This window comes from Oncorhynchus tshawytscha, linkage group LG34 (assembly GCF_018296145.1).
Source record: "Oncorhynchus tshawytscha isolate Ot180627B linkage group LG34, Otsh_v2.0, whole genome shotgun sequence".
NCBI classification, from domain to species: Eukaryota; Metazoa; Chordata; class Actinopteri; order Salmoniformes; family Salmonidae; genus Oncorhynchus; species Oncorhynchus tshawytscha.
The window spans coordinates 15,533,696-15,547,314 of NC_056462.1; the positions used below are offsets into that span (position 1 = coordinate 15,533,696).

The window sequence follows — 13,619 nt, forward strand, 5'->3', positions numbered from 1 at the left end:
CTCCCTATGTACTACAGTTGCACGCATACTTATACTCTCTTTCCCCTCCTTCTCTCTCTCTCTATGTTTACATGTGCTCTGCCGTATGCATCTGCTAGCCTCACCTGCTGCATGGCAGATCTCCCATAAGGAGCTCATCAGTCATGGTCTTGTTAATTGCCTTTCTTAGAGAGAGAGAGAGAAGAACAGAGAGGGAGCGAGAGAGAAAGGGGAGGGAGAGCGAGAGAGGAACACACAGGGAAAGAGAGAGTCCCCTGCTGCATTGCCTGGATCTAGCTGTGGCAGTGCGTTAGAGAGAGAGAGGAGAGAGAGAGAGAGAACGTCAGCGTCCCATCCTGCCTGCCTCCACCAGTCTAGTCTAGGTGCTCCATCTGACAGCACAAGATTGATGGATTGAGCTGTTTATCGCACCTAACATCAATTCTGTCCTGCCTTCTCTTTCATTCCCTGCCTCAGTCCCTCATTCCCTCCCTCCCTCCCACCCTTCCCTCCCTCCCCACTCTTGGACCCCCACTTCCCTCTCTCCTCCGTTTTTAAAAAGCGTATTTTATGCTGCCAGAGAGAGCGGCACGACAGTGAGAGAGTGAGAGACGATCTTATCTGCCTCAAAGCCTTTCGCAAGGATTCGCGAGGAAGCGCTAGCCGGGACTGAGCTGGACTGGACCGTGGCATTCCTTGGAGGAGGAGGGAGAGCCGTGGATATGGAGGACGGTGGGACACGGCACCTCGGCCATGAGTGCAGGGTGGACATGATGGAAGAGGAGGGGGAGCCACTGACCGGAGGAGATGGACTGACCGGAGCTGGTGAGCTCTACATTTACTGTAGATCATAGGCAACTCCAGGCTTCGGTGGCCAAACTGCTGTCACCCCCCCCCACACAAATAATTAAACTAATTGAGTTCTATACTGAAGATCCTGATTAGTTGATTATTGGAGTCAGGTGTGTTAGCTGGGGCTGGGGCAACAGTGTGACACCAATCAGGCCCCTGAGGACTGGAGTTGGCCTTCCCTGCTGTAGATACAGCTTTCTTCTCTCTTTAGTTCACTCACTCGTCCTTAGAATGCTGCTCCTTCATCCTCTCCTCGTTCTCGCTGTCTATCTCGTTCTCTTTCTTTCCCCCTCTCCTATTTGCTTTCTCATTCATTCTTCCTCTGTTTTCCCTTTACCTGTGTCCTCAATTATCCTCCTCCATCCTCCACTAACCTCCACTCCTCATCCTCCACTAACCTCCACTCCTCATCCTCCACTAACCTCCACTCCTCATCCTCCACTAACCTCCACTCCTCATCCTCCACTAACCTCCACTCCTCATGCTCCACTAACCTCCACTCCTCATCCTCCACTAACCTCCAACCTCCACTCCTCATCCATCCACTAACCTCCACTCCTCATCCTCCACTAACCTCCACTCCTCATCCTCCACTAACCTCCACTCCTCATCCTCCACTCCTCTCATCCTCCACTAACCTCCACTCCTCATCCTCCACTAACCTCCACTCCTCATCCTCCACTAACCTCCACTCCTCATCCTCCACTAACCTCCACTCCTCATCCTCCACTAACCTCCACTCCTCATCCTCCACTAACCTCCACTCCTCATCCTCCACTAACCTCCACTCCTCATCCTCCACTAACCTCCACTCCTCATCCTCCACTAACCTCCATTCCTCATCCTCCACTAACCTCCACTCCTCATCCTCCACTAACCTCCACTCCTCATCCTCCACTAACCTCCACTCCTCCTCCACTAACCTCCACTCCTCATCCTCCACTAACCTCCACTCCTCATCCTCCACTAACCTCCACTCCTCATCCTCCACTAACCTCCACTCCTCATCCTCCACTAACCTCCACTCCTCATCCTCCACTAACCTCCACTCCTCATCCTCCACTAACCTCCACTCCTCATCCTCCACTAACCTCCATTCCTCATCCTCCACTAACTAACCTCCTCATCCTCCACTAACCTCCACTCCTCATCCTCCACTAACCTCCACTCCTCATCCTCCACTAACCTCCACTCCTCATCCTCCACTAACCTCCACTCCTCATCCTCCACTAACCTCACTCCTCATCCTCCACTAACCTCCACTCCTCATCCTCCACTAACCTCCTCTCATCCTCCACTAACCTCCACTCCTCATCCTCCACTAACCTCCACTCCTCATCCTCCACTAACCTCCACTCCTCATCCTCCACTAACCTCCACTCCTCATCCTCCACTAACCTCCACTCCTCATCCTCAACCTCTCCTCATCCTCCACTAACCTCCACTCCTCATCCTCCACTAACCTCCACTCCTCATCCTCCCTAACCTCCACTCCTCATCCTCCACTAACCTCCACTCCTCATCCTCCACTAACCTCCACTCCTCATCCTCCACTAACCTCCACTCCTCATCCTCCACTAACCTCCACTCCTCATCCTCCACTAACCTCCACTCCTCATCCTCCACTAACCTCCACTCCTCTCCTCCACTAACCTCCACTCCTCATCCTCCACCTCATCCTCCACTAACCTCCACTCCTCATCCTCCACTAACCTCCACTCCTCATCCTCCACTAACCTCCACTCCTCATCCTCCACTAACCTCCACTCCTCATCCTCCACTAACCTCCCTCCTCATCCTCCACTAACCTCCACTCCTCATCCTCATCCTCCACTAACCTCCACTCCTCATCCTCCACTAACCTCCACTCCTCATCCTCCATAACCTCCACTAACCTCCACTCATCCCTCATCCTCCACTAACCTCCACTCCTCATCCTCCACTAACCTCCACTCCTCATCCTCCTCCACTAACCTCCACTCCTCATCCTCCACTAACCCTCCTCATCCTCCACTAACCTCCACTCCTCATCCTCCACTAACCTCCACTCCTCATCCTCCACTAACCTCCACTCCTCATCCTCCACTAACCTCCACTCCTCATCCTCCACTAACCTCCACTCCTCATCCTCCACTAACCTCCACTCCTCATCCTCCACTAACCTCCACTCCTCATCCTCCACTAACCTCCACTCCTCATCCTCCACTAACCTCCACTCCATCCTCCACACCTCCACTCCTCATCCTCCACTAACCTCCACTCCTCATCCTCCACTAACCTCCACTCCTCATCCTCCACTAACCTCCCTCCTCATCCTCCACTAACCTCCACTTCTCTCCTCCACTATCCTCCACTAACCTCCACTTCTCATCCTCCACTAACCTCCACTCCTCATCCTCCACTAAACCTCCACTAACCTCCATCCTCCACTAACCTCCACTCCTCATGCTCCACTAACCTCCACTCCTCATCCTCCACTAACCTCCACTCCTCATCCTCCACTCAACCTCCACACTCCTCATCCTCCACTAACCTCCACTAACCTCCACTCCTCATCCTCCACTAACCTCCACTCCTCATCCTCCACTAACCTCCACTCCTCATCCTCCACTAACCTCCACTCCTCATCCTCCACTAACCTCCACTCCTCATCCTCCACTAACCTCCACTCCTCATGCTCCACTAACCTCCACTCCTCATCCTCCACTAACCTCCACTCCTCATGCTCCACTTCTCTGCATTCTACCCCTCTGGACACAACTAACGTGAAATAAATAGAACATGCCACCGTGTCATTGAATTTAGGTTCAATGTTGTGTGAAAACAATACATAATGTCCTTACTTTGATGACTATTTTCCAATCCAGTTTTCCACATTGATTCAACGTCATCACTTTTAATGTTTTTGTTGATATGACGTTGAAAAGAACGTTGTTTACCGGGCCCATCCATACGTAAAATGTATGCAGGCCTCACTGTAAGTCACTTTGGATAAAAGAGTCTGCTAAATAGCATATATTAATATTAGTATTAGTATTTTATATTACATAGTGATTCAATCATTTTTTTGCCCAGTGGTTAGATTTGTTTGTCTGAAGCTTATTGACATACATGATTGTGTGTGTGTGTGTGTGTGTGTGTGTGTGTGTGTGTGTGTGTGTGTGTGTGTGTGTGTGTGTGTGTGTGTGTGTGTGTGTGTGTGTGTGTGTGTGTGTGTGTGTGTGTGTGTGTGTGTGTGTGTGTGTGTGTGTGTGCGTGTCTATGCCTACGCTCTCAGAAAAAAAGGATTTGGCTAGGGTACAGTATTGTTCCCTGGGGTAGAAAAAGGTAAATGCACAATGTACCTTCAAAGGTACACATAATGATCTCACATGGTACTGTTCGGTACCTTTTAGGGTACCGCCCGGCATGCTCTATTGCAGGGGGATTTTCAGAATTGTTTGATTCAATATGTGTGTTTTTTCATTCAAATTGATTGATTGATCGTATGCTACACAAAGATAAATAACACATATGTTTCTAAACTAATCCAATTTGTTAGTAGTTGGACTTCTTGCACCCGTTACTGAGATTGTTCCCATTTAGATTGTTAATCAATTTGTCTACCTTGGCAGTCATTCTAAATGCACCTTTTTTTATATCCTAACTCTGGCTGGATTCCAAAGCACTTTGCAAGCCAGCATAATATGACTTGCCTGATGTGGCCTGCAATCCAGCAGTTTCAGATCACTGTGATGGGGTAAAAATGGACTGTCAAAAGTATGGCCTTATGATATATGTAATGTACTGTCATTAAGAGTTTAATTTTAATAATAACATTTTCACTTATACCATGCATGAATGCAACAATCATGTCTCTGTCACTAGCAAACACAGTCATGGGTGGTACTGATAACTCTAAAATGAATCTGAAAGGCACCCTGGGAAAAATGAAACTACGGTTTTACACCCTACAGTGTTAAAACAACACCCCAGAACCTTTTAAGAGGTACATCTTTGCCACTTAAAAGGAACCATCTTGTCCCTTAAGGTACATTATTGGCTCTTTTAAGGTACAAACTGCAAGGGTACAATTATGTACCTAGAGCTAAAGGTACAAAGAATATACCTTACAGGGATACCACAACAGTGACAAGCGTTTGTACTCCTTTAATTAAGAACAAATGTTTTTCTTGGCGTGCGTGCGTGCGTGCGTGCGTGCCTGCGCGTGTGCGCGCGTGTGTGTGTGCGCGCGTGTGCGTGCGTGCGTGTGCGTGCGTGCGTGTGTGCACGTGCGTGCGTGCGTGTGCATGTGCGTGTGTTAAGGATCCTAAAACCACCGTGTGGGCCAAACTGTTGTCACTAATAAGCTTTGGCAGAGGCAAAATACATCTCCCATGGTCATCACTCCAGGTGCATGATAATGAGATAAGCCTTGATTTCAGTGGTGGCACTCAGCCTCCATTCTGTCTCCTCCTGGGGCTGATGCCATGGCTCTTCAGGAGGACAAATACTGCAGTATTGTTAGCATCGTAGCACGCTAAACTCGGATGTCTTCCCTGAAGGGTAACAGCTAGTGATTGAAGCCTTTATGAAAATGAACGAAGAATGAGGAACAAGGAGCTCACACACACACACACACACACACACACACCCTCTCTCTCTATTTCGTTCCACTCCTCATCACAGCTTATGGGATCAAGGGATGTTTTGAAATATATGTCAAAATAAGATAATTTCCTATCAAGTAAAGCTCTTTTTCCCCCTCTTCCTCCCTCCAGCCCAACTTTAAGTGGGTGTGTAATCAGTAATAATGAACACCTCTGCCCTGAACCTGGCACCCTATTCCCTTTATAGAACACTGCTTTTGACCAGGGCCCATACGTATCCTATCCCATGTAGGGAGTAGGGTGCCATTTGAGACGCAGCCGTTGAACACCTCCGTTTTTGTTTTCTCAAAGTGCGGAGGGGGAAACGGAAGAAGGGAATTGAACAAAGAAGGTAATTATAGAGCTACAGAGCCACAGACAGGTTGACAACCTCCCATTACCAATCACAAGGTGAATTTGTTTCTCTTGTCGCTGGGTTGACGTAGAAGATAAGAGGTGGTGGGAACAGTGTTGGGTGAGATGAGACAGGCTTGGCGCGTTCAGGTCACCTAGACTAGAGGGTTTGGTATTCATTGCGCCCACATGCTCTACATCAAAAGTCTAAAAGAGATCAAAGGTCAGGATCCATTATATTTTTGACCCTGACGGACACAGTTTTGAACAGTCACCTGTATGAATCATATCAGCATTGACTATACTCATGGGCCTATGTTATCGTAGTTTCTGTAAGGCGTGCGCACTGGCGGTAGAGAAGTCAGGCGCAGGAGAGCAAAGACTGTGTTACAACGGCACAGTTTAATGATAAAAATCACTGTGAACAAAAACAATATATACAATGGGACAAAAACCCCAGACATAACGTGCACAAGCACTTACAATAAACATTACCGGACAAGGACATGTGGGGACAGAGGGTTAAATACACAACATGTAAATGATGGAATTGAAACCAGATGTGTGGGAAGACAAGACAAAACAAATGGAAAATGAAAGGTGGATCGGCGATGGCTAGAAGACCAGTGACGTTGACCGCCGAACGTTGCCCAAACAAGGAGAGGGACCGACTTCGGAGGAAGTCGTGACAGTTTCTGGCGCTATAAGCAGCATAATGGTGTTACAAGCAGGATATAGCTTATAGATAACCTAGATAGATAACCTCATTATCAATCCGTTATGACCCAAGCTGTGAATACACAAATCCACCTTTAGAATCTAGGATTTGAACCTTTACTGGTCTGGATGTTACCACTTTAACCCTCTGACGTCTATCCATCCCTCCTGGTTCACCAGTCTAAAACCACCTCATTAACATGCAACTTAACTGTTTCTCGCTGCTTCATTAAACGTAGGTGACAAATCCTTCCACCACCATTAACTGTCTGTTCTCTCTCTAGTAGATCCCAGGGCCTTAATGTGACAGTAACTCACTCTCCCCATTGTACCACCACTTACGGTTATTGGGCCTTTTGTTCAAACATCAATCTCGTCAGGTGTGTGTCGGCAGCAGGCCGCGCTAGCTGCTGTCGTTCTGGTGATTGAATCATCAGCATAGTCCAGGTGTTCTTCTATAACGGCAATTTCTCCGGAAAAAGGAGAGACAGCGAGAGATTTTTTTTTCTCCCAAGTTTCAAATCCCACTGAGCCCTCGGCAGGCAGTGAATTATGGGTAATGCGTTCAATGCATTCCCCTACTCCTAGGTAAATTATATTAAAAGAAAAAAACATGACTGTGTCTTGGGCCCGGCCCCTTAAATGTAATATCTATTCATGAAAGGGATAAGCGAGGTGACTAAGATTGTCGTAACAACGGCTGCTAACCCACGCCAGGGCTTTTCCAGGCTTCTCCTTCCCAGGGAATTGCTTCTTTTTCTCACCACGTGGCTTTCGCTCGCTCGACACTGCAGGGGATGTAGGTGCGTGCAAAGTGGGAGGTATGGAGGGAGGGAAGGAGGAGGAATTTCTCTGGCATCATTTTGTGATAACTGTGAATGAGCAGCATTCCCATGTGGGTCTTCCTCCCGAGTTCCGACCTCCGCCTTCCCACTTTTCTCAGAGTTACGGGCTCAGGACTCCGGCCCCAAGTGGTACACACGTAGGAAGGGGAGGAAAGAGAGATGAAAGAGAGAGAGAGGAGGGAGGTTAAATGAGCATCTGCGAGACACAGACCCCCCCCCCACAAGTCCTTGGAGGTTCATTAGGGCTGTCGTCCCAGAAAAATCACCTTGTGCACTTCAGAATACATTACCCCCTCCTTTCCCTCCCTCTCTCCCTCCCTCCTCCCTATACCAGAGCTATTATTTCTAGATTCATATGAAACGTATCACAGATGGGCACACCTCATTTGGCGTGGCCCCCTCCGGTGTGTGTGTGCTAGTCTGTACAAGTGTGTCTGTGCAAATGTGTGTGTTTGTGTCTGATTTGAGTGTATGCATGCCTGCGTGCTTCTACACCTGCATTGCTTGCTGTTTGGGGTTTTAGGCTGGGTTTCTGTACAGCACTTTGAGATATCAGCTGATGTACGAAGGGCTATATAAATAAATTTGATTTGATTTGCGTGTGTGTGCGTAGTCTCCTCCGGTGCATCTCCAAGGACCCCCTCATTGGTCTATTTCCATATTTATCACGCCAGAGGAGTAGCGTAGGTTGCACATTATACTGCACCTGTGTTTCTCTGTCTCTCCATGCTAATCCAACACACTGGAGTTGGGTCACCTGTTAGTTTATCAACTAGTCTAGTCTATACACCTGGCTAATTCTCTCCTGGTGCAATTAGAGTCAAACTAATTAGGAATTTGTTTTGCCGCGGTTGGGTCAATTCAATTCCTGTAAGGGGTCAATTACATAGTCCCTGGTAGTGGAAGCTGGTACAGCTTTGCAGGTGCGTGGATTCTGTTCTCTATTGATGCATCATTTTGTAATTTGGTGTACAATTTAGAGGCAAGTCAATATCACCTTGGATAGTTGTGGCCACATCTTGACTTCAACAGTGAAAGTAATATCTCTCTTGACTTTCTAAAATCTCTGTTGGCCTACAGTTGAATTATATGGGTTAGTCCTTTAGACCTACAGTTGAATTAAATGTGTTAGTCCTGTAGACCTACAGTTAAATTAAATGTGTTAGTCCTGTAGACCCACAGTTGAATTAAATGTGTTAGTCCTGTAGTCCTACAGTTGAATTAAATAGGTTAGTCCTGTAGACCTACAGTTGAATTATATGGGTTAGTCCTGTAGACCCACAGTTGAATTAAATGTGTTAGTCCTGTAGACCCACAGTTGAATTAAATGTGTTAGTCCTGTAGTCCTACAGTTGAATTAAATAGGTTAGTCCTGTAGACCTACAGTTGAATTATATGGGTTAGTCCTGTAGACCTACAGTTGAATTAAGTGTGTTAGTCCTGTAGACCCACAGTTGAATTAAATGTGTTAGTCCTGTAGTCCTACAGTTGAATTAAATAGGTTAGTCCTGTAGACCTACAGTTAAATTAAATGTGTTAGTCCTGTAGTCCTACAGTTGAATTAAATAGGTTAGTCCTGTAGACCTACAGTTGAATTAAATGTGTTAGTCCTGTAGTCCTACAGTTGAATTAAATGTGTTAGTCCTGTAGTCCTACAGTTGAATTAAATAGGTTAGTCCTGTAGACCTACAGTTGAATTAAGTGTGTTAGTCCTGTAGTCCTACAGTTGAATTAAATAGGTTAGTCCTGTAGACCTACAGTTGAATTAAATGTGTTAGTCCTGTAGAGAGAGTTGCTGATTGGTGGAGTGATTAGAGTCCTGTGAGGTAGAGAGAGCTGTAAAGTGGCTGATTGGTGGAGTGATTAGAGCCCTGTGAGGTAGAGAGAGCAGTGAAGTGGCTGATTGGTGGAGTGATTAGAGCCCTGTGAGGTAGAGAGAGCAGTGAAGTGGCTGATTGGTGGAGTGATTAGGGCCCTGTGAGGTAGAGAGAGCTTTTAAGTGGCTGATTGTGATTGGCTGTCCCCTATGGTAAAGTGATGCAGAGAGGGCCTTGAGCAGCTCAACAGCTGCCATTGTCCCATGATCCCTGCAAAGGATATTTTCTAATCACCTTACAGACTATTCAAGTTTCATCACCAGTCATTTACATTTCCGTCATTTACATTTCCGTCATTTAGCAGTGGGTCACTGTAGTATCATGTTATTAACATGTCACATAGTCTTAATGTCTAAACACCAGTCATGGTAGTATAACCAGTGGTGGAAAAGGTACTCAATTTGTATACTTGAGTAAAAGTAAAGATACCTTAATACTCAAGTAAAAGTCACCCAGTAAAATACTACTTCAGTAAAAGTCTAAAAGTTTTTGGTTTTGTACTGAAGTATCAAAAGTAAAAGTATAAATCATTTAAAATGTCTTATATTAAGCAAACCAGATGACACAATGTGTTTATTTATTATTTATGAATAGCCAGGGTCATAGTTCAACACTCAGACATACTCTACAAACGAAGCATTTGTGTTTAGTGAGTCCGCCAGATCAGAGGCAGTAGGGATAACCAGGGATGTTCTCTTGATAAGTGCGTGATTTAGACAATTTTCTCATCCTGTTAAGCATTCAAAATGTTTGACTTGTGATTATAGCTAACTAGTGATTACTGATAATAAAATGAGTTAGTAACCTAATGATGTGATCTGTCTTCGCTAGAAGTGTGCTGTGTTTGTAACACCCGGACCATACATCAAGACGTGTAGAGTACCCACGCTTCATTAGCCAGGTTGACGATGCTGGGAGAGAGGACAATTCTGCCCAGGCACTGCAGAACGAGGATGAGGGGGTGCGCGTGTGTGTGCTTATGAGTGTGTGTCTGTGTTTCTGCTTATGTGTGTGTGTGTGCTGCAGAGAGTGTGTGAGTTTCTCCCTTGGCACGCGGCCCTCCAGGTATGGTGGTGAGCTCATGCCTCGATGATACCCGTCACACTGGCATCAGATGGTGGGTACAAGCGATGGCACCCCCCCCCCCCACCACCCAGCCTCCTCCATTAGTTCCCCATCGGGGCGGTTGTGGGGAGGGGGGAGCTGGGCATTCAGGGCGATGGATGTCGGGGAACTCTGGCTGTGACACACGCCGCAATCGGATAAATAGATTGCAGCCCGTTTGCATAATCTAAAGCGAACCGGGCCATCAATCACACATGAGGCGTTTCGGTCCGAGCCGTTACATAGCCACAGTGTTAAACCTCTCTGAAGACATATTGTGTTGAAGATGGGGGAAGGTATTTTTCCATGCTTACTACCATAGAGTGAATGGAAAGACTGGCACTGAAGTGGTGTTGGATTTTATTGCCTTTCATTTGGGTTTCATTTGGAGGAGAGGTGCCATGCTCGTCGACCTCGTTAAAAGCCTAAATTAAATGGTCGTAGAGGGCATAGTGGTTAATATGGAGATGAATGGGTATTTGATAGATGGTTTTGCCCTTTGCAGTGAAATGTGTGTGTGCGTGTTTCGGTGTCTGTCGGTGTGTCTGTCTGTGTTTTTTTTTCGGTGTGTCTGTCGGTGTGTTTCGGTGTCTGCACGCCTGTGTGTGTGTGGTGTCTGAATTATCTCAGATTATACATTTTTCATGAGTGAACAGCTTTGTATTCTCTCTTAATGATCTTCCTCTCTCTCTGTCTATGTATCACAGGTGTCATCCTGATTCCCAAGCTGCCCCATGTGGAGTTCAGCCTGGGTAAGTGTCTGTTCTTCTCTCTCTGTTCTTCTTTTTCTTCTTCTTCTTCTCTATGTCCTTCTCACTCTGTTCTTCTTCTCCCTGATCTTCTCTCTGTTCTTCTTCTCTCTCTGTTCTTCTTCTCTCTCTGTGATTCTCATCTTATTCCATGCCACAGGGTTCCAATTTCCCCATGTAGTCAGAGCTCAGATAGCCAGACACATCCTATTATCGACATGATGCCGCTATGAGACCGGTCAAACATACACATGTACACACATGCACGTGCGCACACAGACAGACAGACAGACAGACGGACGGACGGACGGACGGACGGACGGACGGACGGACGGACGGACGGACGATAGATCAAAGACTAGACTTACTTCTTCCTGACTGTCTCACAGTAGAGTGGTTCTGGTTCTTGTTCCTGACTGTCTTACAGTAGAGTGGTTCTGGTTCTTGTTCCTGACTGTCTTACAGTAGAGTGGTTCTGGTTCTTGTTCCTGACTGTCTTACAGTAGAGTGGTTCTGGTTCTTCTTCCTGACTGTCTCACAGTAGTAGAGTGGTTCTGGTTCTTGTTCCTGACTGTCTTACAGTAGAGTGGTGGTTCTGGTTCTTGTTCCTGACTGTCTCACAGTAGAGTGGTTCTGGTTCTTCTTCCTGACTGTCTCACAGTAGAGTGGTTCTGGTTCTTGTTCACTGACTGTCTTACAGTAGAGTGGTTCTGGTTCTTGTTCCTGACTGTCTTACAGTAGAGTGGTTCTGGTTCTTGTTCCTGACTGTCTTACAGTAGAGTGGTTCTGGTTCTTGTTCCTGACTGTCTCACAGTAGAGGGTTCTGGTTCTTCTTCCTGACTGTCTCACAGTAGAGTGGTTCTGGTTCTTCTTCCTGACTGTCTCACAGTAGAGTGGTTCTGTTCTTCTTTCTGTTCCTGATGGTCTCACAGTAGAGTGGTTCTTGTTCTTCTTCCTGACTGTCTTCACAGTAGAGTGGTTCTGGTTCTTGTTCCTGACTGTCTTACAGTAGAGTGGTTCTGGTTCTTGTTCCTGACTGTCTTACAGTAGAGTGGTTCTGGTTCTTCTTCCTGACTGTCTCACAGTAGAGTGGTTCTGGTTCTTCTTCCTGACTGTCTCACAGTAGAGTGGTTCTGGTTCTTCTTCCTGACTGTCTCACAGTAGAGTGGTTCTGGTTCTTCTTCCTGACTGTCTCACAGTAGAGTGGTTCTGGTTCTTCTTCCTGACGGTCTCACAGTAGAGTGGTTCTGGTTCTTCTTCCTGACTGTCTCACAGTAGAGTGGTTCTGGTTCTTGTTCCTGACTGTCTTACAGTAGAGTGGTTCTGGTTCTTCTTCCTGACTGTCTTACAGTAGAGTGGTTCTGGTTCTTCTTCCTGACTGTCTTACAGTAGAGTGGTTCTGGTTCTTCTTCCTGACTGTCTTACAGTAGAGTGGTTCTGGTTCTTCTTCCTGACTGTCTCACAGTAGAGGGGTTCTGGTTCTTCTTCCTGACTGTCTCACAGTAGAGTGGTTCTGGTTCTTCTTCCTGACTGTCTTACAGTAGAGTGGTTCTGGTTCTTCTTCCTGACTGTCTCACAGTAGAGGGGTTCTGGTTCTTCTTCCTGACTGTCTTACAGTAGAGTGGTTCTGGTTCTTCTTCCTGACTGTCTTACAGTAGAGTGGTTCTGGTTCTTCTTCCTGACTGTCTCACAGTAGAGGGGTTCTGGTTCTTCTTCCTGACTGTCTCACAGTAGAGGGGTTCTGGTTCTTCTTCCTGACTGTCTCACAGTAGAGGGGTTCTGGTTCTTCTTCCTGACTGTCTCACAGTAGAGGGGTTCTGGTTCTTCTTCCTGACTGTCTCACAGTAGAGGGGTTCTGGTTCTTCTTCCTTTTTCAACTGTTAAAGATGGTTTCATGTATATTTTATACTTCTGCAATGGGAGAGTTCTATTTTTGGTCGATGCATTGTTGCCCATGACAAGTTTCACTGTGTCGATGTCTGACAGGGTGGGTTATGTGAATCTTAGCTGCAGTGCTCTAAGTAGGGGGAAGAGGTTCATTGGCTTGACCACCCCCCAGGCATTGGAAAATGTGTTACCATGTATTTTCCTGACCAGGTGATATAACCAGGTAAAACTGGGGTCCAGAGTTTTTCCTGGTCAGGTCAGTTGTCCAGGACAACTCCTGGCCCTAGTTATTGGGTCTGAGTGTGTAACTCTGTAACTCAGTCAAGTCATTATTTAAATGGAAATGTGTCTTTGCTCATCAAAGATATTGTTTTCATCCATTTAATCTGTTATAGAGATAATAAAACGGCATATTAATACACATCACTGTTGTAGATTTAAAACAACAACATATGGACATGTTTTCCTTTGAACACTCTGGACATTTCTGTCTACCCACAATGCCTGCTGAGCAGACCAGCAACGTGCAGCTGGTCAATCAGATTGCAATTTGAGTGCTGGTGCACACGTACAGGGACTCCCAGCTCGGTTTAATTTCTAGACAGATTATCTGCAGTTAAGGACCGT

At 46.5% G+C, this 13,619-nt stretch overlaps 1 protein-coding gene across 6 annotated transcripts in view; it reads left to right on the forward strand.

Annotated features, from left to right (window-relative positions):
* Window positions 1–536: 536 nt before the first annotated feature.
* LOC112237419 (type II inositol 3,4-bisphosphate 4-phosphatase) overlaps window positions 537–13,619 on the forward strand; it is a 226,279-nt gene continuing 213,196 nt past the window's right edge. Inside the window, exons 1-2 of one of the 6 annotated variants that reach the window (XM_042311806.1) lie at window positions 537–804; window positions 11,064–11,108. In XM_042311806.1, the coding sequence (XP_042167740.1) occupies window positions 702–804; window positions 11,064–11,108 (148 nt within the window). In that variant the 5' untranslated portion in view covers window positions 537–701. The remainder of the gene's footprint in view (window positions 805–11,063; window positions 11,109–13,619) is intronic. The other 5 variants (XM_042311796.1, XR_006080748.1, XM_042311797.1 and 2 more) reach the window with 5 other exon arrangements.